This window comes from Bufo gargarizans, chromosome 1 (assembly GCF_014858855.1).
Source record: "Bufo gargarizans isolate SCDJY-AF-19 chromosome 1, ASM1485885v1, whole genome shotgun sequence".
Lineage (NCBI taxonomy): Eukaryota > Metazoa > Chordata > Amphibia > Anura > Bufonidae > Bufo > Bufo gargarizans.
Genome location: NC_058080.1, coordinates 221378656 through 221406301, shown reverse-complemented (window position 1 = coordinate 221406301; position 27646 = coordinate 221378656). Strand labels below are relative to the sequence as shown.

General features: G+C 42.4%; 1 protein-coding gene across 6 annotated transcripts in view; it reads left to right on the top strand.

Moving 5' to 3' along the window:
- The window catches only part of ALPK1 (alpha kinase 1), a 195214-nt gene that overhangs the window by 62244 nt on the left and 105324 nt on the right, over positions 1 to 27646 (top strand). For 5 of the 6 annotated variants that reach the window (XM_044301796.1, XM_044301770.1, XM_044301779.1 and 2 more), the window contains one exon: positions 18837 to 19013. In XM_044301796.1, coding sequence (XP_044157731.1) covers positions 18896 to 19013 — 118 coding nt within the window. In that variant the 5' untranslated portion in view covers positions 18837 to 18895. Of the gene's footprint in view, positions 1 to 18784; positions 19014 to 27646 lie in introns of all 6 variants that reach the window. The other variant, XM_044301788.1, reaches the window with a different exon arrangement.

Genomic DNA, 27646 nt, shown 5'->3' with positions numbered 1-27646 from the left:
TTGTGTTTTCCTGTTTGCTGGATCCCAGGTGACCCTGACTCCCTCCGTATCAAGTGTAGGGAGCCGGTGGTCGTGGCCCCTCACTATTATAGGGTGTTCAGGTGTTATACAGTCGAGGAACGAGGATATGCGATCATCTACCATTGAGATTTTTGCTTAGGCTGAGCAGTTAGGGAGAGAGCTAGGTCTTGTGCAGGGCTTTCCCTTTGGTTCCTTAGTTTTGGATCCAGTCAGTCGGATCTTCATTTTGTGTCTTCTAGTTTTCTGTACACCTTCCGTGACACAAACACCATGTTTTGGAGAAGTGCCTGGAAGGTAATGTAACTGGACACTTTTAAATTATATTTTTTTATGTTTTATTTATTTTATATAATTTTTTGTTATTAGTATACGGTACCCTTCTGCAACACTCCTGTAATGTGATGTGTCTTCGTAGACGCTACCGAGCAAAGGGATTGAGATAATGCGCTGAACTATAGAGGATTCCCCTGAATGTCAAGAAGCGTGGGTTCTCATTATTTCCCAAAATTTGGGCGTAGGTTTAGGTCAGTCAGCTTTAGCTGTGTCTGTGTTTGTATGCTATACTTCACACGGGCCTGTCAATAAAGACTCCGAGCTGGCAATACATATTCATGAAAGAAGCTCTTCTGGGCTCTATTAACATTGACAAAGACCTAGTTGTTTCAGGCCTCCATCTGACTGGTATTGAGTATGACCAGATTAGTGCACACAGCAAGATTATTTCTTAAGTCGTTAAGGACTCGCCTTCCCAACTATTTGGCCCAGTTGTCTTCTATGACAAGTCTGTCATTAGGTGATGAGTTCTTCTAGACATCAGCAGATAATTTCCTTAAGTTCTATTTTATTTGACAACAGGCAGCTACAGACAGAGAGGAAGTGCTTTAGCAGTTTGTGGATTAAGGGTTTTTGTCACTTCAAAGATATCTTTGATCTATAAGATATTGCCGTACTAAATTCAGTAATGTCACTTGTCGTGTCCTTTTTTGGGGAAGGCCATAATTTATTGCCAGGAGGTATATATTTTTGCCTTAACATTGGAAACAACAGTTTAGATTTCTTTGTGACTGCATGGAAATAACAACAGGTGCTCAGTCTACGGTATTACAGCCAATGAATACCCCGACTTTGACATCCAGCTGAAACACTTCCAAACTGATTGACAGTCATCACTAATGAGAAGCATGTCATATCAAGAAAATAAAGCCGCTATTGTCTACAACAATACATACCGTATAACACTGTAGGGAGCTATGCACTGAAACTCCAGCCTTAGCGATTGCCATGGGACAAGATTTATCTTTGATTAGAGGTCAGCAAGCGTCCCGCTGTTGCCTTTATTGGAGGTGGGTGGATCAAATTTCTTTGCGCTGTGCACATGCCTGAGGAGTGAATAATTATATCATCACACTTAATAACATGACATGAACATTCATTGTGATTTTAATTCACGGCTTCCTAAAGGAAATTGTAAATGGCAAACATATTTGTAAAAGGGTGTTTGGTTGAAATACTTAGAATGGAAGCAGCATGTTTGTTGTGAATACTATGTGCATTGATTTTTAGATATTAATATAACCTATATAAATCCCATAATTTTAAGGGAAGTTCTTACAGAATGTTAAAACCCTAAAGAAAAATCAAGCGAGGCATGAATTATGACTAATTATTTTGTAATTGCTCCCACTATACATCTGTGTACACCTGACACCTATGTGGGGAAAGTCGATAAACATACAGTTGATGAATTTCGTGAAAGAAAAAAGTGTCATCATAGACAGCCAATAGATGCTACAAAGTTAAAAAAGAAATACAATTTTAAAAAATCACACGATTTTCACTGCGTACAGTAGACAAACACATAAAAACTGAAATAATTGGTTTTTCAATTAGTTTTCTTTTATCTGCCCAGAGTATCTCAGACACTTTTGTCCCATTTACCAGTTTTTCATTTAAGCACTTTCCTTCCTCTAATCCCAGCATCACTTAATTCTGGTAAGATGTTTACATGCAGAGCTTCCTGTTTTCATCAGGTTCCCACAAGGTTTGCTCTGTAATGTTCACAGGTCTTGCTGCACCTGCCAAATTGTTCTTTCAGCAGTACTCACACCCCTACACCTCCCCTCTCCATGTTAGGTGGAGCACGCCAATGAAAACAGGAAGTAAGCCATGTAAATATCCTCCATATAGTGTCACACAGGGGTAGGTATATCAGTGTTTTTAGGAATTTTATATATATATATATATATATCATTTTAATATATTACAGTATATATTAATATGTGTATATTAATTAAATAAAAATGAAATGTTATAATGGATTTGGGTAGAATAGGTGGGTTCGGCAGACTTAGGGCAAGTGGACATGAAAAGCAGGTATTTGGGGGCAAAAATGTGCAGTGCTTTGGGTACTCTTGGGAGATAAAAAAATATGATTATGGGGTCAGAGACCCCTTTTGCATCTTACTTACAAAGCCATTTTGCATTTGTTTGATTTTGTTTTTTTACTTTCTGCCATCCAGAAGCAATAACTTTTTTTTTTGTCTATTTACATAGCCAAATTAAGGCTTGTTCTTTTGTGGGACAAGATATACTTTCTGTTGGCACCACTTACTTTTCCATATGTTGTTGTGGAAAGCAAGAAAAAGTTGTGGCGGAGTTGGAAAAAAACCCTGCAATTCTGCCATTGTTTTAAAAGGTTAATTTTACAGTGTTCTGCGGGTCAGTATAATTACAGCAATGACTCTCTACATACAGTACAGACCAAAAGTTTGGACACACCTTCTCATTCAAAGAGTTTTCTTTATTTTTATGACTATGAAAATTGTAGATTCACACTGAAGGCATCAAAACTATGAATTAACACATGTGGAATTATGTACATAACAAAAAAGTGTGAAACAACTGAAAATATGTCATATTCTAGGTTCTTCAAAGTAGCCACCTTTTGCTTTGATTACTGCTTTGCACACTCTTGGCATTCTCTTGTTGAGCTTCAAGAGGTAGTCACCTGAAATGGTTTTCACTTCACAGGTGTGCCCTGTCAGGTTTAATAAGTTGGATTTCTTGCCTTATAAATGGGGTTGGGACCATCAGTTGCCTTGTGGAGAAGTCAGGTGGATGCACAGCTGATAGTCCTACTGAATAGACTGTTAGAATTTGTATTGTGGCAAGAAAAAAGCAGCTAAGTAAAGAAAAACGAGTGGCCATCATTACTTTAAGAAATTAAGGTCAGTCAGTCTGAAAAATTGGGAAAACTTTGAAAGTGTCCTCAAGTGCAATCACAAAAACCATCAAGTGCTACAAAGAAACTGGCTCACATGCGGACTGCCCCAGGAAAGGAAGACCAAGAGTCACCTCTGCTGCGGAGGATAAGTTCATCCGAGTCACCAGCCTCAGAAATCGCAGGTTAACAGCAGCTCAGATTAGAGACCAGGTCAATGCCACACAGAGTTCTAGCAGCAGACACATCTCTAGAACAACTGTTAAGAGGAGACTGTGTGATTCAGGCCTTCATGGTAGAATATCTGCTAGAAAACCACTGCTAAGGACAGGCAACAAGCGGAAGAGACTTGTTTGGGCTAAAGAACACAAGGAATTTGAGATCTTTGGTTCGAACCACCGTGTCTTTGTGCGACGCAGAAAAGGTGAACGGATGGACTCTACATGCCTGGTTCCCACCGTGAAGCATGGAGGAGGAGGTGTGATGGTGTGGGGGTGCTTTGCTGGTGACACTGTTGGGGATTTATTCAAAATTGAAGGCATACTGAACCAGCATGGCTACCACAGCATCTTGCAGCGGCATGCTATTCCATCCGGTTTGCGTTTAGTTGGACCATCATTTATTTCTCAACAGGACAATGACCCCAAACACACCTCCAGGCTGTGTAAGGGCTATTTGACCATGAAGGAGAGTGATGGGGTGCTGCGCCAGATGACCTGGCCTCCACAGTCACCGGACCTGAACCCAATCGAGATGGTTTGGGGTGAGCTGGACCGCAGAGTGAAGGCAAAAGGGCCAACAAGTGCTAAGCATCTCTGGGAACTCCTTCAAGACTGTTGGAAGACCATTTCAGGTGACTACCTCTTGAAGCTCATCAAGAGAATGCCAAGAGTGTGGAAAGCAGTAATCAAAGCAAAAGGTGGCTACTTTGAAGAACCTAGAATATGACATATTTTCAGTTGTTTCACACTTTTTTGTTATGTATCTAATTCCACATGTATTAATTCATAGTTTTGATGCCTTCAGTGTGAATCTTCAATTTTCATAGTCATGAAAATAAAGAAAACTCTTTGAATGAGAAGGTGTGTCCAAACTTTTGGTCTGGACTGTACATACTAACGCCGTGATCAAGGTCTAGTGTTGACCGAAACGTTTGCCAGTAACTTTGTATTCACCTTCTGGATGAATGCTTTAAAGGGAACCTGTCACCCAAAAATCGCCTATTAAGCTGTTTACAGTACCTTATAGTGCTGTATACTCGGTTCTTGATGCACTTTTTGTTCGTTTTCCCGCATGTCTGCTCATTCAGAAATCGTAGTTATATTCAGCTGCTGCCCCGTGCTGCAAGTCAGGCTTGAAGTCACGGGGGCAGCGGCCTCGGCGTCTTACATGGCCCTCTCCCCGCCCCCTGCCTCTGTTACTGACAGCCGAACTCCGAATCCGGGACCGCGCTCAACGGCCGCATGCGCAGTAAAGGGCGGCAGGAGCGCGGTCCCGGCTGCCGCGCGTACTACGCGCCGTCTTACTTTCGCCGCACTGCGCATGCGCCCGACATCCTGTATCAAACGCGCCCGCGCCCAGATGCCGGGCGCGGGCGCGTTTGATACAGGATGTCGGGCGCATGCGCAGTGCGGCGAAAGTAAGACGGCGAAAGTAAGACGGCGCGTAGTACGCGCGGCAGCCGGGACCGCGCTCCTGCTGCCCTTTACTGCGCATGCGGCCGTTGAGCGCGGTCCCGGATTCGGAGTTCGGCTGTCAGTAACAGAGGCAGGGGGCGGGGAGAGGGCCATGTAAGACGCCGAGGCCGCTGCCCCCGTGACTTCAAGCCTGACTTGCAGCACGGGGCAGCAGCTGAATATAACTACGATTTCTGAATGAGCAGACATGCGGGAAAACAAACAAAAAGTGCATCAAGAACCGAGTATACAGCACTATAAGGTACTGTAAACAGCTTAATAGGCGATTTTTGGGTGACAGGTTCCCTTTAATGATCAACTAATAAAAAATATATATTTGATGCATCAGCAAGAGGCACTCTCTTGCTGATGTGGTCTATCTTCTACCATATGAACGTTAAATACGTACCACTGAGCACCACTCACACAAAAAGAAGTGTGCTGTTCAATTTCTCCTTCTGCATCATTTCTAGGATAGACTGTGTCTTTTTGCCATTACTCTAACCTCAGGTGCATTTTTAACAGGGATATCTGTATGATATTCATGAAGTGGTAACAGTTGTTTATGGTGGTTTAATGAATAAGCAAAAATAACTATTATATATTAATGAAACTCTGTCACCAGCTTTATGGTGTCATAACTAAGGTCAACATAAACTAGTGACAAAATATGTAAAGAACTCGGGTTGAGTCTCTTACTGTGAGCGCTGTGAAGTGGGTTCAAGTCACACAGTCAAATAGAGATAAAGGGCAACCTGCCTATGTATTGATGTGCCTTGTTTTAATCACTTCTTGTGAGTAGAATAAATCCATCTTTTAACATTATATTACCTACTAGGGTTGTCACAATACCAAAATTTTGATTCGATTTCAATACCATAACGAAGTATTGCGTTACTCGATACCATTCGATACCATGTAAATAAATAAAACACCAAAAAGGCCAGGTGCATTCCACATTTTATGGAACGTCCGGCCCATAATCGAACAGTCCTATCCTATTTTTGGGGGGGACAAGGTGACTAAAAAAAGGCGAATCATGCGGTTTTTATTTTAATTTTAATAGGTTGGACTTTTCAGACGTGGCGATATGTAATATGTTTATTTATTTATTGTTTATATATTTTATATATAAAATTGGAAAAGGGGGTGATTTAAACTTAATATTTTGGTGTTTGTTTATTTTTTATCTTTTTTCTTTTCTTTTTATTTAATAACTATTTCCCCCATTAGGGTCTACAACCCTTATCCTATTCACCATAATAGAGCTCTATTAGGGTGAATAAGACTTCACACTTTCCCTGTGCTTTATGCAAACAGCAGCTGGGAGCTTACCATGGCAGCCAGGGGGTCAGTAGCGTCCGTGCTGCCATGATAACCGATCGGAGCCCCGTGATTTCTCAGAACTGCCACTGCACCACCAATGAAATGGGGAGGAGGGGAACGTGTGGTCACTGCCACCAATGACTTTAACACTGTGGGGTGTTGAGGGGGGCGCACTGCCCCACCAATGTTTTTAATACTGGGGTTGGGGGGGGGGCAAACTGCGCCACCAATGAAGATAATTAACCCATTAATACAAATACAGGCGGTGTGTGCGGGCTGTAGAATCACATAGCCGGCACCCTGGCCCCTATGACAGGGCCCTGCGATCCGCGGCAGTTAAGGGGATTCTGCCGCCAGTGCCTGCCGCCTATATTTGTATTAAACGTTAGTTATTTTCATTGGTATCGCAGTGCCCACAGTCCCTCCCCTCCTCCTCCCGTCTCTCTTCTTATTGGTAGTAGCGGCGGCACTGTGCTGCTGAGGAGAACATGGCACACACTGAGAGCACTGTGCAGTAGCGCAGCCTAGTATCGGTAAAAGGCAAATCCCAGTATCAAATTGATCTGCGTACAAAAGTATCGATAATTCGATACCCGGGCAACCCTATTGCCTACTGTGCTTTACTAGCTCTGCTCCTTGATCCTAAATTACATAGGTAGAAAGGACGTAGAGAATTTGAGAGAAGGTACCGCAAAGGCTATTCAAGCAGTGTTCAGCAGCATAAGGAAGGAATAACAGAGGGGAGGACCTGACACCTAATCTATCCACCCTGTTTGTGGAGTCTATCAGAGCAGCGCGGCCCGTTTTCTTTATCTCTAAGAAACTAGTGACAAATCCCTTTAGCATAGTTGCTAACTGTCCCTAATTTGCAGGGACTTTCCCTGATTTTCAGTGACAGTCCCAGCCAATTTGAGAAAATGGGCAGAGCTTACAATAACCTTTTATATGGAACCTTTTATATTTATATGAAAAAAACTGTCAATCAGAGGCAGGAGGGCGTGAGCTCATGAATATGGGCACTCAGTGGCATGTGCTGGAGCTGTTAGGATTTAAAATTGAGGACAAAGCTGTCATAGAGGTGCATGGGCCTTCTACTGTAACATGGCATCCTGCATTAGACTGTATTGTGTATGAGGGTATTCTTAGCTAGAAGCATTGCTTCTAAGGGTGGAATGTGCATGGGGGTGCACTGTGTACTGCTGTTTAGGCTCCGTGCACAAGGTTTTGCCATTTGCTTGAGCCCTTATAATGCAAGATGCAACCTGAGAAAGCATATTCTTTTATCCCATGAACATCTTGCAGCCATGTTTTGTTATTGGAAGGTGAAAAGGTGTAACCAATTCCTAAGCAGCATCTAGTTCCAAACAGGAGGTGAAGTCCCATTGAACAATATCAAGTGGACTTTTTAATATCTTGTGAAATCTCAGTGTGCCAAAATGATCATTTCTGACATTTGGAAGAACGTGTCATATCGACTCGTCAAAATTCTTGCTCATTAAGCGCATCCTGTGGAATTGACTCTATTTGCATTGGATGTTTTTGTTGTTTTTTTGCACTTGGCTAAACTTCCTTTTATGTAATCCCATTTACACAGTGCACAGAGCAGTCTAACTTTATCTAAACCACAGCATCCGATGAGCATCATTGGTTACCCTGGCATAGCACCATATACAGTACAGACCAAAAGTTCTCATTCAAAGAGTTTTCTTTATTTTCATGACTATGAAAATTGTAGATTCACACTGAAGGCATCAAAACTATGAATTAACACATGTGTAATTATATACATGACAAAAAAGTGTGAAACAACTGAAAATATGTAATATTCTAGGTTCTTCAAAGTAGCCACCTTTTGCTTTGATTACTGCTTTGCACACTCTTGGCATTCTCTTGATAGTCATGAAAATAAAGAAAACTATTTGAATGAGAAGGTGTGTCCAAACTGTTGGTCTTTACTGTATGTAGGTAGAGCGTCTCATAACAGCCTGGTTTCCTTCAAGTGTTACTGCCCTTTTCATGGTATTAGCCTGGATATTTACAGGCTAGGGCAGCACTAAAGCCCGCCCATTAGTGTCGGTGACATAACCGGGCTCACTGGTAGGTGGATGCCTCTGCCTAGCAGTCCCTATGAAGAACCCAGTACGTCACTGGATCTCCAAAGAATGCCTTTGCCCTGCGCGATTCAGCGCAGGGCAAAGGAGAGCATCGAAACATGAAATGCTCCGATGCTCATATCAGGGGGGCTGAAGGGTTGAAGATGGGGATATGTCTGGGTTCAACCAGATAACCCCTTTAACTGCTTAACCTGCATTTCTTATACTTTCATCCATAAATGTATATGCACGAAACCTGGAGTTTTGAAAGGCTGTGAACACATTGAGGGCATTTTCTTATTATTGCATTGCATTTATTTTGGTTTAAAAAGCAAGTCTCTAATTGATCTTTATTAATTTTTAGCTGTTTGCCCTCTACAGCTTTCATCTTTCGCTGACTCCTAACTGGAAACTACTCCTTTTCACTGAAATCTATCAGGAAGCTGCTGGGAGGGCTCGATCTGTAGCCCTTTTCCACACTTTCCTGACATCTCATCAACACTCCTTTAAAGGGGTTATCCCATGATCAATGTAAAAAATGAAAATCAGGCACTATATAGTACATGGCTATCTCTTTCTAAAAAACTCAGAACCAGCTCTGTACCTCACATGGATCTCCCCATTTACTGCTCCAGTTGCTCTCCTAGATTAATTTCAGGCTAGCAGCTCAGTGGGTGTGTCCCTTCTCAGGAGCCGTGCCCTTCTGCTGCACCTAGTGGCACTTGAAGAATGGAACTGAACATCTGCGTCCACCTCACTGAGGTGGACAGAGAAATTAGGGGGGAAAAAACAAGCAGCAGTTGGCCCTATACAGATGGATTTCATTGAATAACTCAGTAGCTACAATATATTTTTAATTACATGCAGTTACAAAAGTATTCAGATCCAGGTGCTGTTTTAAAAGATGTAGAATATTTTTATGTGACAACACCTTTAGGGTCCATTCACACGTCCTGTTTTTTTTCATCCTGAAAAACGGTCCGTTTTTTGCGGATCCGTTGTTCCTGAAAATGTTTCCGTATGTCATCCGTATGTCATCCGTTTTTTGCGGATCCGCAAAAAACGGGAACATGTATACATTTCAATTATCAAATAAAGTTGTTTGGATTTCTTTGAAAAAAAATTGAAAAAAAAAAAAAAAAAAAAAAAAAAAAAAAAAAAATTTGTTATGTGTTTCCAGGAACGGAATCCGCAAAAAACGGATGACATACGGAATGACATCCGAATGTCATCCGTTTTTTGCGGATCCATTGACTTTGTATTGTACCAGGATCCGATTTTTCAGGACAAGAATAGGACATGTTTTATATTTAAACGGACATGCGGAACGGAACAACGGAAACGGACAGCACACATTGTGCTGTCCGATTTTTTCCAGGACCCATTGAAAATGAATGGGTCCAGATCTGGTCCTGATCTGTTCCTGAAAAAACGGAACAGATCAGGAAAGAAAAAACGGACGTGTGAATGGACCCTTAAGCTGAACTCTTTATCAGTTTTATAATAATTTAGCTTAAACAAGTGTTTATGCGCTGTCAGGAGACCAGAAATAAAGGCTATAGATGGAGCTTCAGAGCAGCTCACTGGCGGATTTTCAGACGTAGAAGGAACAGTCTGCAGACGTAGAAGGAACAGTCTGCAGAGTTGGTGAAACTTGAAGGCTGTGGAAGACAAATGGTTGAAAAGTTTTAATACAGACCAATTGTAAAAATGCATTTCAGCCCAAAATAAGCATAATGTAATATTGAAAAAAGATGTCCATAGCCTTTAAAGGGAACCTGTCACCGGGATTTTGTGTATAGAGCTGAGGACCTGGGTTGCTAGATGGCTCCCGACACATCCACAATACCCAGTCCCCATAACTCTGTGTGCTTTTATTATTGTGTAAAAAAAAAACGATTTGATACATATGCAAATTACCTGAGATGAGTCCTGTACGTGAGATGAGTCAGGGACAGGACTCATCTCAGATTAATTTGCATATGTATCAAATCGTTTTTTTTACACAATAATAAAAGCACACAGAGCTATGGGGACTGGGTATTGCGGATGTGCTAGCGGCCATCTAGCAACCCATGTCCTCAGCTCTATACACTAAATACCGATGACAGGTTCCCTTTAAGCATACTTATTTAAAATCAATTTTTATATCACACCAGTGATATGCCCATGATAAATTATTACATATCGTTGTCTCACTGACCCTGGAGGTATTTATAATTTGTAGCTCAATAATTTTAATAGGCACAATTACTTTCCTTCTATACATTTACACAAAGATGTGACTTTTTATATATTATCTTTATTGTCCTCTTTGAGTAGTAGGACATCTGATTAATTTATGTTTATATTAATAAATACTGCTTGTGAAGCTAATAACAGGCATTTTCTTCTTCCCATAAAGTAGAGTCAATGGGATTGGGCACAACATAAGTATCATTTTCATGCAGATCTCCTGGTTAATGAATTGCTCCTTCAGAGTGATTTGTAAGCTCCGCTTGCATGCTCCTTATATACTCTCAAAGTCACTAAAGCTAAAAATAATGATATTAACCAAACCCACCAATGTGCCATTATCATTCTAACAAGTTCTCAGCTTAGGGTTCCTAACAGTGAAGTTGCTAAATACAAGCATTTCTTACGCTGGTTGGCCGGCTGTTCAGGAGTTGCCTGCTTATTCTTTAGCTTTTTTAATTGGCTGGGACCACCAGAATTCAGAGGACACAGATGTCACCGATAGTGTGTCTAGGGAACACATTCATGCCCATCTGTTGCTGTCTAGAGAACTGTTCATATATCCACAAGGCCTCCATTTAATTCTTGTCAAAAAGTAATGTAAATCCAGTTTACCCTCAGAAGTCACTGCAGAGATTTATGCCAATGAGCCCCCTGCAATTTGCACACACTGTAGCTGTGTAGGAAGAAAGGGCAGTCCTTTTCATGTCTGTGAATATTAACAAGAGCAGCCGGCCTTAAGAGGGTCCTTTTTGACTGAACGCACTCATTATTTTAATGCAGCCTGTGCTGCTCCTTCTCTATGAAAAGAAAACTAGATCGTAAAACGAAATATGGGGGCTGGGACAGGGACGTTGCATGACACAATGCTGTGTCCCGACACACTTTTATTGCCCCAGTTAAAGGATCTCTAGAGTAATACTAGTATCTTATAATCTGCTCTGATATGTTACGTGAATCTCATTTAACAGATGGTAACCGTTGTTCTCTTGCTTTAGACTGACCAAACATTGAATTCTACATATGCTGCCAATTTGGTCTACAGCTTGGTCAAAGGAAATAATATGTGCAAGCTGTCACAACTGCGCAGAGCTGTCACACCGGTTGAGTTTTGTGTACAAGTTCTCCAAATAATGCTAAATAACTGGTGCCAGTACAGGTTTTCTAATATGAAATGTTTGGAAACTGTATGGGTCATAGACAATTGCTATCATGTGCTTGTAGTAGGGGTCATGCCCAGAAGGGCAGGTGTTTTTTACTTTTTAATATACAGTATGTTATATGCCCTTATTATCTATAATAAATATATTTGCATAAATTAGTAGTACATATGGATATATAACCTATGTCTTAGGCTGCTTTCACATCTACGGCAGAAGCTCAGTTGGGAGCCTCCATCACAGAATTAGTTAAAAATAGCAGAGAGAAAAGTCTTTATGTAGGACTTTTCTCTACACTAAGAGAAAACATTCTCCTGAACGGAAACCTAACGGATGCCATTATAGTCAATCGGGCCTGTTAGACTCTGTTTGCTTCAGTGATGTGCCGCATCTGGCACATCTGTTATTTTTGTTCTTTTGCTCCTATAACGGAGAGGAAAAACGGAAATAATAAGCGCAGCGTTTTTTTCCACATTTTTGTGCCTACATGTTCTCTGTAAATGTTCACAAACCTCCTCAGTTCCCACAATATCTGAGTAATATAGAAAATAGTAGACAAGAAGGAGGGGGTGCAGCTGCAGCTTCTCTCTCCGTGTCAGTGAGACTGCAGGCTCTGGCACGGATGTAGACATAGGGAGACATTTGAATCTTATGCCCTTTCTTAGTCCCCAGGTACATTAACTCAAACTTAACTTAACTTACACTTACTTATGCTAACACTTGTTTATTCTCACTGCCAATCATGCCAATTGACTTTTACAGCAATTATAATAATTATCAGGGACAGCAAAATGTATGGCAGGATAGGCTGCCAAGATCAGATCTCTGGGGGTCCAACTGCCAGCCCCCACACTGATCAGCTGACTAAAGGGGTTGCAGTGCTCCGCTTTTGCTAGTAGCTGTCCTTAGTACTGTAGCTGAGCCCTGTTCACTTGAATTATGAATGAGCTTTAGCAAGCTTCAATGTTGGGCAGAACACCAACAGGGGTCCCAGGAGCTGGACCCCACCATATTGATGGCCTCTCTTACTAATGCCTACAATCACTTTTACTCACATTCACTGACTCACAATGGTTCACACTTAAATCGATTTTCCAAGTCAAGAAAAAAAAAAACATATTAACTGGGGAATGAGCAGAACACTTACCTGGCGACCTCCTTTTCATCTTTTTAGTTGCAGATCTGCTAATTCTCTTCTGCCATCCAATATAGCTGCCTGGATTCTCAGACTCACACTGTGCATTGGTAGCCCAAGACACTTCCCACTTGTCCAGTCCTGCTCACCTTTTTTTTTGACCAGGAAGTGTATATATAACATACAGTCCTGATCAAAAGTTTAAGACCACTTGAAAAATGGCAAAAAATCATATTTAGCATAGCTGGATCTTAACAAGGTTCCAAGTAGAGCTTCAACATGCAACAAGAAGAAATGGGAGTGAGACAAAACATTTTTTGAGCATTCAATTCAATTTAATGAAAACAACGAATAAACTGAAGCAGGCTGTTTTTCAGCTGATTAAAAGTCTAGGACCATGTGCCTTTAAAAGGCCAAATCTGTGCAAAGATGTGAATTCATTGTCATTTTCTGTTAGGTAGTCACACGTTGTGATGGCAAAGGCAAAAAAACTCTCCCTTTTTGAACGTGGTCGGGTTGTTGAACTGCATAAGCAGGGTCTCTCACAGCACGCCATTGCTGCTGAGGTGGGACGCAGTAAGACAGTCATTTGGAATTTCTTAAATGATCCTGAGGGTTATGGAACAAAAAAGTCAAGTGGAACACCCAAAAAAATCCTGCACTGAGCCGGAGGATCCAATTGGCTGTCCGTCAAGACACTGGACGATCTTCGACCCAAATTAAGGCCCTTACTGGTGCTGACTGCAGCCCCATAACCATCAGACGGCATCTGAGACTGAAGGGCTTTAAAAACAAAAAACGTCTTCAAAGACCTGGTCTCCTTGAACGCCACAGAACTGCTCGTTTGGACTTTGCAAGAGAACACCAAACATGGGACATTCGAAGGTGGAAGAAAGTTTTATTCTCTGATGATTTTTTTTTTTACCTTGATCGTCCTGATGGTTTCCAACGTTACTGGCATGACAAGCAGATCCCACCTGAGATGTTTTCTACGCGCCATAATGGTCTGGGGTGCTTTTTCCTTCAGTGGAACAATGGAGCTTCAGGAAGTGCAGGGGCGTCAAACGGCCGCTGGCTATGTCCAGATGTTGCAGAGAGCATTCCTCATGACTGAGGGCCCTCGTCCATGTGGTAACTGGGTTTTTTAACAGGACAACGCTACAGTACACAATGCCCGCAGGACAAGGGACTTCTTCCAGGAGAATAACATCACTCTGTTGGCCCATCCTGCGTGTTCCCCTGATCTAAATCCAATTGAGAACCTTTGGGGATGGATGGCAAGGGAAGTTTACAAAAATGGACAACAGTTCCAGACAGTAGATGACCTTCGTGCGGCCGTCTTCACCACTTGGAGAAATGTTCCCACTCACCTCATGAAAATGCTTGCATCAAGCATGCCGAAACAAATTTTTGAAGTAATAAACAATAACGGCGGAGCTACTCATTACTGAGTTCATGTTTGGAAGTTGGATTTCTGTTTTGGGGGGTTTAGTTTTTTTTTGCAGGTGTGGTCCTAAACTTTTGATCAGCTGAAAAAGAACCTGTTTCAGTTTATTCGTTGTTTTCATTAAATTGAATGCTCAAAAAATGTTTTGTCTCACTCCCATTTCTTGTTGCATGTTGAAGCTCTACTTGGAACCTTGTTAAGATCCAGCCATACGAAATATGATTTTTTTTGCCATTTTTCAAGTGGACTTAAACTTTTGATCAGGACTGTATATATAATCTTTTTTAAATTTTATCTTAGCTGTAAAGATTAGAGCTCTGTTTTCCTTATACAATCTGCCTGCTGCCCTTCACACAACTATAGTGTTAAATGATAAGATTCTGGATACCTGCTGCCACAACCTAGAGGGGGACCTTAAGAGTGAACGGCATACCACTATACACGATTCAATGATAAAACAGTATACAGTAAGCTCCTACACTTCCCCTAGTCATGCAGACTCTCAGGGATTTCTAGCTTTGTATCTGAAGAACAAAGCAGAGACCTCTGTCAAGATATGGTATACAATTAATGAGTAAAGAGTGTTAGCCCCAGAATCTGCATGGTGTTACAAGTTAGACACTTACTTTAAAGCAAAAACGTGCAGCCAGAGCGGGATAAACTTCTTGAACTCACACGATTGTCTTAGGGCTCTTTCACACCTGCGTTCTTGTCTTCCGGCATAGAGTTCCGTCGTCGGGGCTCTATGCCGGAAGAATCCTGATCAGGATTATCCCCATGCATTCTGAATGGAGTGAAATCCGTTCAGGATGCATCAGGATGTCTTCAGTTCCGGAACGGAACGTTTTTTGGCCGGAGAAAATACCGCAGCATGCTGCGCTTTTTGCTCCGGCCAAAAATCCTGAAGACTTGCCGCAAGGCCGGATCCGGAATGAATGCCCATTGAAAGGCATTGATCCGGATCCGGCCTTAAGCAAAACGTCGTTTCGGCGCATTGCCGGATCCGACGTTTACCTTTTTTTAGAGTGGTTACCATGGCTGCCGGGACGCTAAAGTCCTGGCAGCCATGGTAAAGTGTAGCGGGGAGCGGGGAGCAGCATACTTACCATCCGTGCGGCTCCCGGGGCGCTCCAGAGTGACGTCAGGGCGCCCCAGGCGCATGGATGGCGTGATCGCATGGCACTTCATCCATGCGCAGGGGGCGCTCTGACGTCATTCTGGAGCACCCGGGAGCCGCGCGGACTGTAAGTATACTGCTCCCCCGCTCCCCGCTCCTACTATGGCAACCAGGACTTTAATAGCGTCCTGGGTGCCATAGTAACACTGAAAGCATTTTGAAGACGGATCCGGCGTGTAAGTACGCTTTCAGTACACTTGCGTATTTCCGGATCCGGCGTGTAATTCCGGCAAGTGGAGTACACACCGGATCCGGACAACGCAAGTGTGAAAGAGGCCTTAATTTTACATTTATATATCTCCTTCTTAAATAGATAAAGGGTAATTGCCATTAAAACATTTATTACCTGTCCACAGGATAGGTGATGAATGTATGATTGCTGGGGATCTAATCGCTGGGACCTCTATCGATCACCGAAACAGGTGTCTATGAGTCCACTGTGTGAATTGATTGGTAGTGCACTTGCATGACCACTGAACCTCTTTCACTTCTATGGATCTGATGACTGTAGCTACAGTGGATATAAAAAGTCTACACACCCCTGTTAAAATGTCAAGTTTCTGTGATGTAAAAAAATGAGACAAAGATAAATCATTTCAGAACTTTTTCTACCTTTAGGGTCCATTCACACGTTTAAATCGGAACGTTTTTTCGGATCCATTAATTTCAATTGCCTCTGCAAAAATGCGGACACGAATCATAGTGGTGTCCGAATCACGGAATCCGTTCCGTTTTCCTGACGTGTGAATGGACCCTTAATGTGACCTATAAACTGCACCACTCAATTGAAAAACAAACTGAAATCTTTTAGGTAGAGGGAAGAAAAAATATAAAAATACAATTATATGGTTGCATAAGTGTGCACACCCTTAAACTAATACTTTGTTGAAGCATCTTTTGATTTTATTACAGCACTTAGTCTTTTTGGGTTCGAGTCTATCAGCATGGCTCATTTTGACTCTGCAAGATTTGCCCACTCTTCTTTGCAAAAACACTCCAAATCTGTCAGATTGCGAGGGCATCTCCTGTGCACAGCCCTCTTCAGATCACCCCACAGATTTTCAATCGGATTCAGGTCTGGGCTCTGGCTGGGCCATTCCAAAACTTTAATCTTCTTCTGGTGAAGCCATTCCTTTGTTGATTTGGATGTATGCTTTGGGTCGTTGTCATGCAGAAAGATGAAGTTCCTCTTCATGTTCAGCTTTCTAGCAGAAGTCTGAAGGTTTTGTGCCAATATTGACTGGTATTTGGAACTGTTCATAATTCCCTCTAGCTTAACTAAGGCCCCAGTTCCAGCGGAAGAAAAACAGCCCCAAAGCATGATGCTGCCACCATCATGCTTCACTGTGGGTATAGTGTTCTTTTGGTGATGTGCAGTGTTGTTTTTGCGCCAAACATATCTTTTGGAATTATGATGGCCAAAAAGTTCAACCTTGGTTCCATCAGACCATAACACCTTTTTCCACATGCTTTTGGAAGACTTCAGATGTGTTTTTGCAAAATGTAGCCTGGCTTGGATGTTTTTCTTCGTAAGAAAAGGCTTTAGTCTTGCCATTCTACCCCATAGCCCAGACATATGAAGAATACGGGAGATTGTTGTCACATGTACCACACAGCCAGTACTGGCCAGATATTCCTGCAGCTCCTTTAATGTTGCTGTAGGCCTCTTGGTAGCCTCCCAGAACAGTTTTCTTCTCGTCTTTTCATCAATTTTGGAGGGACGTCCAGTTCTTGGTAATGTCACTGTTGTGCCATATTTTCTCCACTTGATGATGACTGTCTTCACTGTGTTCCATGGTATATCTAATGCCTTGGAAATTCTTTTGCACCCTTCTCCTGACTGATACCTTTTAACAATGAGATCCCTCTGATGCTTTGGAAGCTCTCTGTGGACCATGGCTTTTGCTGTAGGATGCGACTAAGATAATTTTAGGAAAGACAGAGCATCTGAACTTTATTTGGGGTTAATCACAGGCACTTTAAATGATGGCAGGTGTATGCTGACTCCTATTTAACATGATTTTGAATGTGATTGCTTAATTCTGAATCACAGCTACATCCCCAGTTATATGCAACCACATTATTTTTTTGTTTTTGTTTTCTTCCCTCCACCTAAAAGATTTCAGTTTGTTTTTCAATTGAGTGGTTTATAGGTCACATTTTTTTTACATCACAGAAGCCAGACATTTTAACAGGGGTGTGTAGACTTTTTATATCCACTGTATATCCGTCAGTCCCATATAGGTGAATGGAGCACTGGTCACGTATGCTCACTACCTCAAAGAGGCCGGTGCCTTTTACTATAGTGTGCAAGGACGGCCGCTGCTGCTGGATTGCAGGGTGGTCCAATCCCCTGGATACGAGCAGTGTATAATGTGCTGAAAAACTTAATCCAGCCAGCAAAGGAGGCAATATGGACAAACACAATACATTAGTAAGTGCCTTGTATTAACTTTCTCTACATAATAAGGGTCCATTCACACGCAAAATGGATCCGCATCCGTTCCACAATTTTGCGGAACAGGTGCCAACCCATTCATTTTCAATAGGGCCGTAATGTGCTTTCCGCATTTGCGGATCTGCACTTACGTTTGCGGACAAGAAAAGGCATTTTCTATGAGAGTGCCGGCGATGTGCGGTCCGCAAAATGCAAAACGCACATTGCGGTGTCCGTGTTTTGCGGATCCGCAAAACACATACAGACGTGTGAATGGACCCTAAATGCCATTTGCTGAAGTGAGACAACCCCCAACCATTTATGTTTTGTGATATACAAGTTTTGAGAACTAAATCGGAGTGGGTGTACTCTAGACAAAGATGACTGTTTACATATGTATATATCATATCCATTTTATCATTTTTGCCACTCCAAAGATAGCTACAGACATAAAATTAACTAAATCACAGCGAGCTAATCGTTTTTCTGCAGCAATACTCTTTTGAAGATGCCATCAATGGCTATGTGTGTGCTTCCTTTAAGGGCAGGTGCTCCTGAAGTAACAGGCTGGAGTTCTTTATCAACCAGTTGCTTTCTAGTCCACCATGTCACCAGAAGCTGTCTTCTATAGAAGACAAGATTTCTGTATCTCTTTCATTCTCTTATCTAAGCTATGTGTTTCTTCCCCATGTGTGTCAGGCACCCTGCCGTAATTTCACAGACTTCTCCAATAAAGTGCTCAGATGCTGTCCTGTGTTTTCATGTACTTTTTCCCCCATTATCTCTCCGCAGCTTGAATCTTGCTTATAATTGATGATGCTTTAGTTAATCATCTCTTTTCCCCTTTTGTTCGGCAGGTACCTCAACCTTGAAAGATCTCTTTTATTCAGAATATGTGTCTTCTCTTAGGTCATTGATCATAGAGCACCCAGGGACACTCATTCACAGTCAAGTGGGAAACGGTCGTCATGAATAATCAGGAGGTTGTGGCTATGCTGCAGGAGTGCAGGCAAATGCTCCAAGTTCTCGTTTCAGAGGTGTCAGAGCCATCTGAAGAGGAAAAGAATGACTTCCAGCGGTGCGAAGGTGAGGACCTTATGTGACAGCACAGGACTGCCAGCAGGTTCCTCTCCGCCTCTGTGCAGCCACATGTACTCGCTCCTGCTCTATTTTTCTTCTTTTGGCAGGCGAGGCTGGCTGGGCTGTTGGGTTTGTGGGGCATGAATGGGATTTGGAAAGCAGGCGGAGAAGGAAGCTCATTTTGTTAGAGTGAATTGCTGTCACTTCTAATTTCAGGCTCGACTAAACCCAGGCGGAGCCACATTTATTTGTGGTAACAGAACAATGAGCAAAAGTTTGATGGCAGGTGACATAGTTTTTTGAATATTAGAAAATGATAGAGGACAAGCTTTTGCCGCAGTGTGCCACAAATGTTATTCACATTCAATGGGTTGGAGATTTGAATTTAATGACTTAACTTGCTAATTAGTTTTGCATGATTTATTCCAAAGAGAACCGATGAAAACATTTTTTTTTTATTCTGAGGATTAAACAAACCAGCAGTACTGGTAAATTGGTCTTAATGATATTTGTGACAGCTTTTGCCCCGTTGCACATCCCAGTTAATGAAGTCTTAGAATTAGCATAACTGAAATCTTTATTGAATTGAATATCAGTGCACTAATAATATATTGATTTTGTGGAAGCTGGTGGAATAAAAGTCAAAGTAAATGCTTCTACGATAAATACATTATTAACTTGTCCTCTTTAATACAACATTGTTTTAAAGATGGTAAAGTATGTATTAGGAAAAGAATATTAGCATTACATCATAATATCAGTTCTACTTCTAAATCATAACTGTTCAGAGGTACTCGCATTGACATCCACAAATAGAAGCATAAATAGAGAAAAGGAGTGCCCAAATACCACACCGCCACAATCAACTCTCCATACTTGTACAGGAAGGCTTAGTGTGTATCTTCTTCCCTCTGTTCCACCTTTCAACCCCTGTAGAAGTAGAGGGGGAAATAAAACCATAGGTGATTAATTTGTTCACCATATATAGATATTATCATTAGTGCTGCCATGTTGGAGACCTTACCCAAGTAGAAAAGGATTGTTGGCACTGGTAAACTGTACAGAGTGCACAGGTGGCAATGATCCTCTTCACTTTGGGGTAAAGGGCAGCATAAGCTTCAGCTAGTTGCCTCTTTTTTACTGTCTTGCATTGCAAATATCCTGCCCAGGTTTATACTGTCTACTGGAAGGGTCATATGGCCAGTCAGAGCTTAGGTCATCTTTTTGGGAAGTTGGTTCATCTTCTGTTTTCTAAACCAGGTTGGAAAACAAAAATGGCACCTGGATTCATTGCCACCTGCAACTTTTTAGCTCATCCTGATCTATCTCTTCTATTTTAAGCACACTTCAGCCTAAAAAGAGGTTGTCCAGTATCATAATTACAATCGCTAGGACAGCTTTATTTAAAAAAAGCTCTTATCTACATGTTCAGTAGCATGACCTGTTTGGAGACATTTTCTTTGCACTTCTTTTTTGTTCTACACGGAGAACTTGGTTTCATTAAAGGGATTCTGTCATGAGATTTTACCCCTATAACCTAAACATATGCCCATGTCCATACTAATAACATGAATCCTAAGCTGGCCTTATTAAACCTGCTTGTGGCTCTATTAGCCCAAAAATCAGGTTTTTATAACCTGTCAATCACTTGCCTAAGGTGCCCAAGGGGACGTCCGTTAATATAGGGTGCCCGGCCGCACCCATTGCCATCTGATGACCAGCGCCTCCTTCCCTGTCTTAATCGTCGCCCTCCCTGTCTACAGTGCCGCAATCCTCCCGTCCCTCTGCCAGATCCCGCGCATGTGCACTAGGCTTAGCCTGATGCGCCTGTGCGGACTCCTGGCAGCGGCTTCGTTGAGCGAAGTGCGCATGCGCTGGCCTCATGCACCTTAGGCAGGTGATTGATTTTTTGGGCTAATAGAGCCACAAGCAGGTTTAATAAGGCCAGCTTAGGATTCATGTTATTAGTATGGACATGGGCATATGTTTAGGTTATAGGGGTAAAATCTCATGACAGAATCCCTTTAAGTCTGTAAAAACCGTTGATGCTTTACTCGCTGTGAGTCCTAGAGTAGGAGCATCAGAGAGCTCTTTCGTAATATCCAATACACCTGGCAAGCAAAGCAACTGCTTGTGAATTGTTCCGAATAGACATTACTACCTTTCAAGTTTCAAAGGTGCTCATTCATATTATATGAACCTGTAGATTTTGACAGTAACAGTCAACTATCTCATGTGTATGTAGGCCTCTGGACTCTCTCAGATATCAGAAGAAACTGCCAGTGACTTATTCTTATTGGCTTGAGCATAAATCTTTATGGGACAGTCAGGAGAAGTAGCAGTCAATGAAACAAGAATGTGACCAACAATTATGTAAAGTGCATGTGCAGCTCAACTCGCCCCAGTTAGAAACTCAGGGTTTACAGAATGAAGTAAGATATTTTATACAAGTTTGAATTTCCAGGTCTCCTATAGGGAATGTCTTGCATATGGTATAGAATGGAATACACTACATTTTTATATTTAGACTGAATATAGAATAAACTATATAGCATAAGCTGACATAAGCTGCTCATTCAGGACCTTTTCCATACAGAAGCCGTTTGGGTCCCAAAATGTGCTGTTGTATGAGCCCTAACCTGACATGGTCTCAGTACCAGTCCACTGAGCTAGAACAAGTTGTAGCTCCATAATCACTAAATTAGACACAACATATGAAGTCAAATTCTCAGGAAGAGAGGAGTGATCAGAGCAAAGAAAGGATTAAGAATTCTCCAAGAAGATGTAGCCTCAGGGTAGCCAGTAGGAAAGCTCTACATTCACACAATAAGGGTCCATTCACACATCCGTATGTGTTTTGCGGATCCACGGATCCGCAAAACACAGACTCCGGCAATGTGCGTTTCCACATTTTGCGGACCACACATCGCTGGCACTATAATAGAAAATGCCTAATCTTATAGAATAGGACATGTTCTATTTTTTTCTGGAACGGAATTACGGACCCGGAAGTGCGGATCCTGGACAGCACATAGTGTGGCCCCAAAGAAATTAATGGGTCTGCAATTCCGTTCCGCAAAATGCAGAACAGAATTGCTGACGTGTGAATGGACCCTAATTTATATATTTGTCCCATAGACAGTACTCAGTAATATAGGACAAATAATTTCAACACAGCTTCTGTGACACAAGTTTGCACATTTCAATTGTGTGAGAATCTGACTTGCAATCTGATTGCTGTAGTAAGTGTGCAGAATTGGGGAATATTTATGGCGCACCATATGAGCAGTGCGTAAGTGTCCTTCCCAGTGCAGTATGAACCTGACTAATCAACCACCAGCATAATAAACCATGTTCTTCTTAGTTCTGAAACCTTGCTCACGTTTTCACACACATTCATATTTCTTATGCCAAGTGCCAAAAACAGTGATACTAGCCACATTGCCCGCACTGTTGTTGACAGTACGCTGTACTAATGAAAAGCAAAAACTCCCAAACCGTGCTGTCTGCAGATGGGTTAGGCTGATATCTTTGTCATATTGCAAGGCTCGTTAAAGGGATGGACATTAACCCACAGGTTGGTAGCCCATAAGTGACACATGAGAGAAAGTTTTCTTCCCTTTGAAGAACTAATTTTCATACTTTTTCAGGGGTGCATTCTTTGTAAGACTTCCTACACCAGCTGGATCTCTACAAGAAGAACCAGTGCCTTGCAACAGGAGTATGGAAGCACAAACTGATGAGGGCGCTGTTGTAGTTACTGCTGTCTAGAAGCGCTCTGTAAATTTCCTTCAGGGATGACATGACTTTGCAATATACTGGTTTCTATTCTAGATCTGTTTCTAGAACTCACTGTACTGTTTGGCTGTCAATTCCTTAAAGAGACTGTCTCCTTAAAGTGTCCTTGTACTTTGGGAAAAATATTTAATATGTCATAGCAATATATCAAAAGTTTTTGATCAGTGGGGGTTCAAGAGCTGCCTGAGACCCTCATCGATCGCTAGCCTGAGGAGAGAGAAGCACTCACATAGTGCGCTCTCTATCTCCACGCTGCAAGAGACAGAATTGTGATGGGCCCATAGACTTCTATTTAGTCTGGTTCCGTCTCTTGCAGTGAGGGGAGAGAGAGCGCTATCCTCGTTTTAGTGATCACAGGGTCTCAGCTCCCTGACCTGCACTTTTTGATAGACCATTATATCATATTTTTCCCAAGTAGGTAACCCTGCCTCCATGTCAAATGGCTGACCTCTGTGTGTTCAGCTTCTGAAACTCCTGTCGGCAGGACATACTGGCCATACACAATATATATATATTAATTTTTTTCCTGGCAAAATAAAATAATGGATCAGACACAGTGCAAAGAACCCAACTGTATCTGAGGAATTTATCAACCACTGCGCGCCAGTAAATTGGTGACAGAAAGTCACCATTTGCTGCAAGAATATTTGACTTTTTGGGAGTTTTATGCCGCATCACCATTATTCTGTAAAGGCAGGCGGTGTGACCTCCCACAGGCCAGCAAATTTACTATAATTTATGTCATTTAGGTAAATTATGGCTCGAAATCTACATCATGTCTGGCATAGATTTGACTTTCTGGCACACAGTCTACCAGATATGTGCTTGTTTGGCTGACTGTCTCTTCCAATCATCCCATACATGTGCATGCTAGGCCAAGCAACTCGGCCAAGCATATGTTTGCAATGAATGGAGAGAATGCCTTATCATTATACCCTTAGACATCTGCCTTGGGGTTGATAGTGTAGCGTGGATGCTATCAACCTTGGATGATCATCAGAACCCACTGAAATCGGTGGGTTTGGCAGACATACAGCTTAAGATTAGTTGTGATTAATGTTTGTATACAGTACTCTTTTACTCTTTTTTTACTTTCACATAGGCCTCTACTTATTTATTAACATCATCACTAATTTGCTTTATGCACACGGTTGTTGTTTGGGTCCGCATCCGAGCCGCCGTTCACTTCAATGGGGGCAGCAAAAGATGCTGACAGCACTCCGGGTGCTGTCTACATCCGTGGCTCCGTTCCGTGGGCCCGTTAAAAAAATATAACATGTCCTATTCTTGTCCACGCTTTGCAGACAAGAATAGGTATTTATATTGCTGGCGCCCGTTCCGCAAATTGCGGAAGGCAACACGGGCGGCTTCCGTTTTTTGCGGATCCGCGGTTCGCGGACCGCAAAAAACTGCACGACCGTGTGCATGAGGCCATAATGTGATATTTAGTTATTAATGCTTTAAGATATGAGTACATTTCAATTGAACATCACTTTGTCTTCTTGTATAACTAAGACATCCAGATTCTTGTGAATATTTAGAAAGGACTTCTGGGCTTATGATAACATGATCAGAATATTAGGTGTTCCTGCCTGGGGATTTTTTCCCCCCAGAAATGAACAGTTAAACTGGTGCACAGTTTGCTGTAGGATGAATGAATGTCTAGGAATATTCCGCTTCATGTGATTGATTTAAATCAGTTGCGTTGATGCTCATCTTTCACGAGCAGGTGTCCTGCCATAGCTGCACTAACGTCCAGATAACGGACTCGCAAAGACACTTGCATCATTGGTTTCAGTGCCCAGTCACAAACTGAAGGGCTTTTGTTTTAGACTGTATCATTAACCTCTTTTATTCTACTACTAATTTAATAACAACCGTTTTTCTTTGACTTTCTTAACGTCTGTTTTATTTTTAATATATGGATCCAACTCCTCCTGACCTCATATAAAGTACAATTAATTATATGAGCCCAAAATAGGGTATGTACCTTCAAATATCAGGCTGATCAAATCTACAGTAAAATATTGTAAATATTAATAAAATTAAAAGCAATCAGGATATTATAAATCACACAATTATGTCTCACACCACATTTATGAAAATCATATAAATCACACACAGAACATTTAATGCTTGCAACAAGTAAAAACAAACTTTATTTAACCACTTAAAGACAATTTTTTTTCCTTTTTGGTTTTTCCTCCCTGCTTTTCAAGAGTCATACATTTTTTTTTTACTTTTACATTTACATAGCCATGTGAGGACTTGTTTTTTACAGGACACGTTGTAATTTTTAATGGCACAGTTTATGGTAATCTACAACACTTTGTAATGATAAACAGAAAAAAAATTGAAATAAAGAAATGCAATTCCACCATCATTTGGGTTTTGTTTTTACAGCATTTACTCTTTGGTGAAATTGACATGTTGCCTATGTTGTGTGGATCAGTCTGATACCAAATGTATATAGTTTTTCTTTTGCTTTACTACTTAAAAAAACAACAGACCAACCATGCAGAATAAAGTCTTTTCTATTTTTTTTTAAATGGTGACACCAATTATGTTTATTTTTTTATTTTTTTTATTGTATATTTTTCTATGTAAAATTTTGTATACTTTTATTTTTAGTCCCCCCAGGTGACTTGAACATGCAATCAGTCAATCGCTTATACCATAGACCAGGGATCAGCAACCAGGGCCGGCCTTAGGTGTTCAGGCGCCCTGTGCGAGCTAACCTTGTGGCGCCCCCCCCCCCCCTCAAAAATAAATAAATAAATATTGTGTGGCACAGTGTATGCTATATGTGTATAACAAACATATTTCACATGAAAACTTACAGTTACTTGGCTTGGCCCTTGGGGATCTCGGACGCCACTTCCACACTTTGGCCGGGGGCTCGGTGGAGCTGATGTTGTGTTTTATCCTAATGAGAAAGATTTCATAATAAGTATTTGGAGAAGGGGCAGAGGGATAGCAGAGCAGGGAGAGGCTGGTGCTGCTACTAGGGGGTCATACCATGGGGGAGTAATAAAGCCCACCATAATGCCCCCCCCCCCCCAGTAGTAATAATTCTCCTTATAATGTGACAGTGCAAAAAATACCCCCTTGTAATGCCCCCATTTGAGCTAATGTCCTCATAGTGCCCCCATAATGTGCCAGTATAAAATACCCCTATATAGTGCCCCTAGTATATGACCCCATAGTGCTCCACACCCTCCTTACTCCTAGTGCCCCCCATAATGTACCAGTATAAAATGCTCCAGTAGATGCCCTCAGTGTCCCCCATAATTTGCAAGTATAAAATACCCCTTCTTAGTGCCCCCGTAGATGACCCCATAGTACTCCTCTCCCACCTTCCCCATAGTACCCACAATGTGTCCCAGTATAAAATTGTACTGTACAGAGAGCCCATATAAAATACCCCTTCTTTGTGGCCTCAGTAGATGCCCCTATAGTGCCCCCAATCATGTGCCAGTATTAACAGCCCCCCCCCTGTGCCAGTAATAATAGCCCCCTATGCCAGTAATAGCAGCCCCCCTGTACCAGTAATAGCAGCCCCCAGTAATAACAGGCCCCCTGTGACAGTAATAAGAGCCCCTCTGTGCTAGTAATAACAGCCCCCAGGAATAAGAGCCCCTCTGTGCCAGTAATAACAGCCCCCAGTAATAAGAGCCCCTCTGTGCCAGTAATAACAGCCCCCAGTAATAAGAGCCCCTCTGTGCCAGTAATAACAGCCCCCAGTAATAACAGCCCCTCTGTGCCAGTAATAACAGCCCCCCCTTTGCCAGTAATAACAGCCCCCACCAGTAATAACAGCCCCCCCTTTGCCAGTAATAACAGCCCCCCCTTTGCCATTAATAACAGCCCCCGCCAGTAATAACAAACAGCCCCCCCTTTGCCAGTAATAACAGCCCCCGCCAGTAAAAGTATTGTACATAATAAAAAAAAAAAAAAAAAAACACATACTTACCTCCATGTCAGTGATGCGATGCAGGCCTCTTCTGGCCTGTGTCCCACGCTGTATGGCTCAGGCCTGCGCCGGCAGCCTATCAGACGAAGGGAAAGGGACACGCCTCTCCCTCCCCTACCGCAGAACAGGCAGGCATCTGTATCGCTGTCCTGAGGACGGCGATACAGATGACTGGAGATGAGCGCTTGGAAGTGCTCATCTCCCTGTGCCCAGCCGCCGCTGCCAGCTCGGGGGGGGGGGGGGGCAACGGGGCAATTGCTGGATCCGCCACTGACACAGGGGAGGGGGAATCAGGTCAAACAGGGGAGGGGGCTGGGGGCCCGCCCCGAGGGAGGACACAAGTGCCGCCTCGCCTGCTGCATATTACACTGCGAGGCTATGGCGCCCTGTGCGGCCGCACAGCCCGCACACCCCAAAGGCCGGCCCTGTCAGCAACCTTCAGCACACAAGCTGCTGTGAAACTACAACTCCCAGCATGCAAACTTACTCGGCTGTTCTTATAATTCCTACAAAAGTGAAAGAAGGATTCTGGAAGTTGTAGTTTCAGAACAGATGGAGTGCCGGGGGTTGCTGATCCCTGCCATAGATTGTAATACTATCAGTATTCCAGTCTATGGTGGTTGCAACACCTGCAAAACGGGCTTAAAAACGAAGATTACAATGGCAGACCTGGGAGCCTTCACAAAGCACCAGACTACCATGACAACCGATAGACACCACACAATTATGCCGCAGGAGGGGATGATCAGAGGACAGAGGGAGCCACCTCCAACTGTCAAACTGCTAAGTTGTCGCTGTCCGAGTGGTTACTGGAATCAGAGTTATCCCTGATCGCAGTCATTGCGGAGGGTGTGAGCTGTGTAACACA